Genomic DNA, 2,262 nt, shown 5'->3' with positions numbered 1-2,262 from the left:
TCTCTATTAGTGTACCTTTACTGCTAAACTCTCCTTGAGAAGACATTCAGAAAGGGGGGGAAATGGAGATGAGAAAGAAATTCAAGGAAGGGCAGAATTTCTTAGAAACATCATTGGACAGATTTTGCTGCAACATACTCTATTAAAAAACCATGAGGAGCAGCTCTTTTAAAACACTGGTGTCACAAGCAAGAATCAATGCAAACAGATGAAGTTGCAATACCTAACACATACCCATATTTTAAAATAACAATTATAGTAAAAAATAGAAGAGTAAATTTAAGAGAGTCAGTAACTGCGATACCTTTCTGTGGTCGAGGTTTTATTTCTAAATGATTACGGCGTATCAAAGATTTTAAAATATAAAGCTATTACACACACAGATCCAATGCTTTGCTACCTGAACACACCGAACATACAGAAGAAGGGCAGCAATACCGAATCGCTTGTGCCGCGGGAAGGGGAACTCGCACGAAACCCGTATTTTTGTGCTAGAGGGGCGCGCGATAGGAGAAGCGGGAGATCCGGCGGGAGCGAGCCCCAAGCCCCGCCCCTCCCCGCTGCAGTCCCCAATCAGGTCGGCTCCCACCACCTAAAGGGCGCCGCCGCCCCGCCCCTCCCCGCTGCAGTCCCCAATCAGGTCGGCCCCCACCACATAAAGGCCGCCGCGCCGGCCCAGGCCCGTTACACTCATTTCCCCAGGCTCAAGCGGCGGCATGTCCGGTAGAGGCAAGGGCGGGAAAGGACTCGGCAAGGGCGGCGCCAAGCGCCACCGCAAGGTGCTGCGCGACAACATCCAGGGCATCACCAAGCCGGCCATCCGCCGCCTGGCTCGGCGCGGCGGCGTGAAGCGCATCTCGGGGCTCATCTACGAGGAGACGCGCGGCGTGCTGAAGGTCTTCCTGGAGAACGTGATCCGGGACGCCGTCACCTACACTGAGCACGCCAAGAGGAAGACGGTCACGGCCATGGACGTGGTCTACGCCCTCAAGCGCCAGGGACGCACCCTCTACGGCTTCGGTGGCTAAAGCTTGCTCCTGCACCACTTCGAGAATCCAAAGGCTCTTTTAAGAGCCACCCACTTTCTCCTAAGAAGAGCTGTGATATTGTTTTTTTTGAAAGGACTTTTGAAGAACACAATTGCGGAGTACTGCTGAAACGCTTTATAATTGGATAAGTGCTATCTAATGTTCTAATTTTGCTGTCATTAGCGAAATTGTCTTTGCTGTGTAAAAGAGACTCCCTGTTTTTTGTGTCCTTAAATTCCCTTGCAAATGTTGTACCCCAGTAAATCATTTTAAGTGTCCTTTGTAATCACAACTGAATGTTTTCTTTACCTTTTTTTTTAAATCTTCGTTGTTTTAAGTATAATCTGGAATTTTATTCATGTCAACTTAAAATTATGATGTAACTGAGAGTAGATAATCCACTGCAAAGAAGAAAGGGAAAGCAATTTATCACGTAGGAAAGAAGATGAAAGTTGCTCTGAGATGAACGTTTTCTTTCTGGTAATTCTAAATAAATTTTTTTCTTTACTATAACCTGTCTTCAGTTCCTTGTCTCATTTTTTTAAAAAGCAATTTCAGGATTATATCTAATAGAGTTTTCTGGAGTACATATTTGGGGGGATGGGTGAATCGTGAGCAAAAATTATGTCCCTGGCAACACATTTCAAGAAAACTTGTCAAAAAGAGCCTTATGCGACAGTGTTCTCATTCTCCCGTGCAGAGAACGCTGCCCACCTCGGGCTCAATTCTAAAGTATGGCTGTTCTATTTCCATCATCACCGGAGGAAACGGTGAAAAAGAACCTAGTTTTTCAGGTTTCTATGAGACTATCAGTAGTTATCAATAAATACTTGCGGCCACTTCTGGTTTTCTCACAGCTTTTAACGAGTAGGGGTACGTTAAATAATAGAGTAATTCCGGATTCCATTACAAGCTTTTAATTTCACAAATAAAATCATTGTCTAAGTGTTCTTAAAGTCACGATTTTACATGATGGTACTTAAGATCTGTTTTGCCGAACGGCCTAGAGAAAAGAAAACAACTCGAGAAAAATAGCTTAAAAGGTTCATCTCGATTGTTGCAGCTACAACCTTTCATTATAGGACTTCTGAAGTGTCTGTGTGTCTGTTTTGAGGTACCAGGTGATCTCTCCTATGCGTCTGTGGGGATAATGTGCCCGTTGCTGTAAGAGGGAGAGCTGTACGGCATCGAAAGAACTTTTTTCTTCTTTTGTAATCAGCCCACGGGGAAAAAA

At 44.9% G+C, this 2,262-nt stretch overlaps 1 protein-coding gene across 1 annotated transcript; it reads left to right on the top strand.

Annotated features, from left to right (window-relative positions):
• Positions 1-713: 713 nt before the first annotated feature.
• LOC104615868 (histone H4) lies at positions 714-1,119 on the top strand. The gene has a single exon (XM_010291157.1). It carries the CDS (start codon positions 717-719, stop codon positions 1,026-1,028), a length of 312 nt encoding a protein of 103 aa, XP_010289459.1. The 5' UTR covers positions 714-716; the 3' UTR covers positions 1,029-1,119.
• The last annotated feature ends 1,143 nt before the right edge of the window (positions 1,120-2,262 follow it).

The sequence above is a fragment of the Phaethon lepturus genome, unplaced genomic scaffold (assembly GCF_000687285.1).
Source record: "Phaethon lepturus isolate BGI_N335 unplaced genomic scaffold, ASM68728v1 scaffold1517, whole genome shotgun sequence".
NCBI classification, from domain to species: Eukaryota; Metazoa; Chordata; class Aves; order Phaethontiformes; family Phaethontidae; genus Phaethon; species Phaethon lepturus.
The sequence above is the reverse complement of the archived record's forward strand: the minus strand, read 5'-3'. Positions and strand labels throughout refer to the sequence as shown.

Bases quoted from the DNA above. Each gene is read 5' to 3' on its own strand.
- LOC104615868 (XM_010291157.1), top strand. From the start codon at position 717: ATGTCCGGTAGAGGCAAGGGCGGGAAAGGACTCGGCAAGGGCGGCGCC.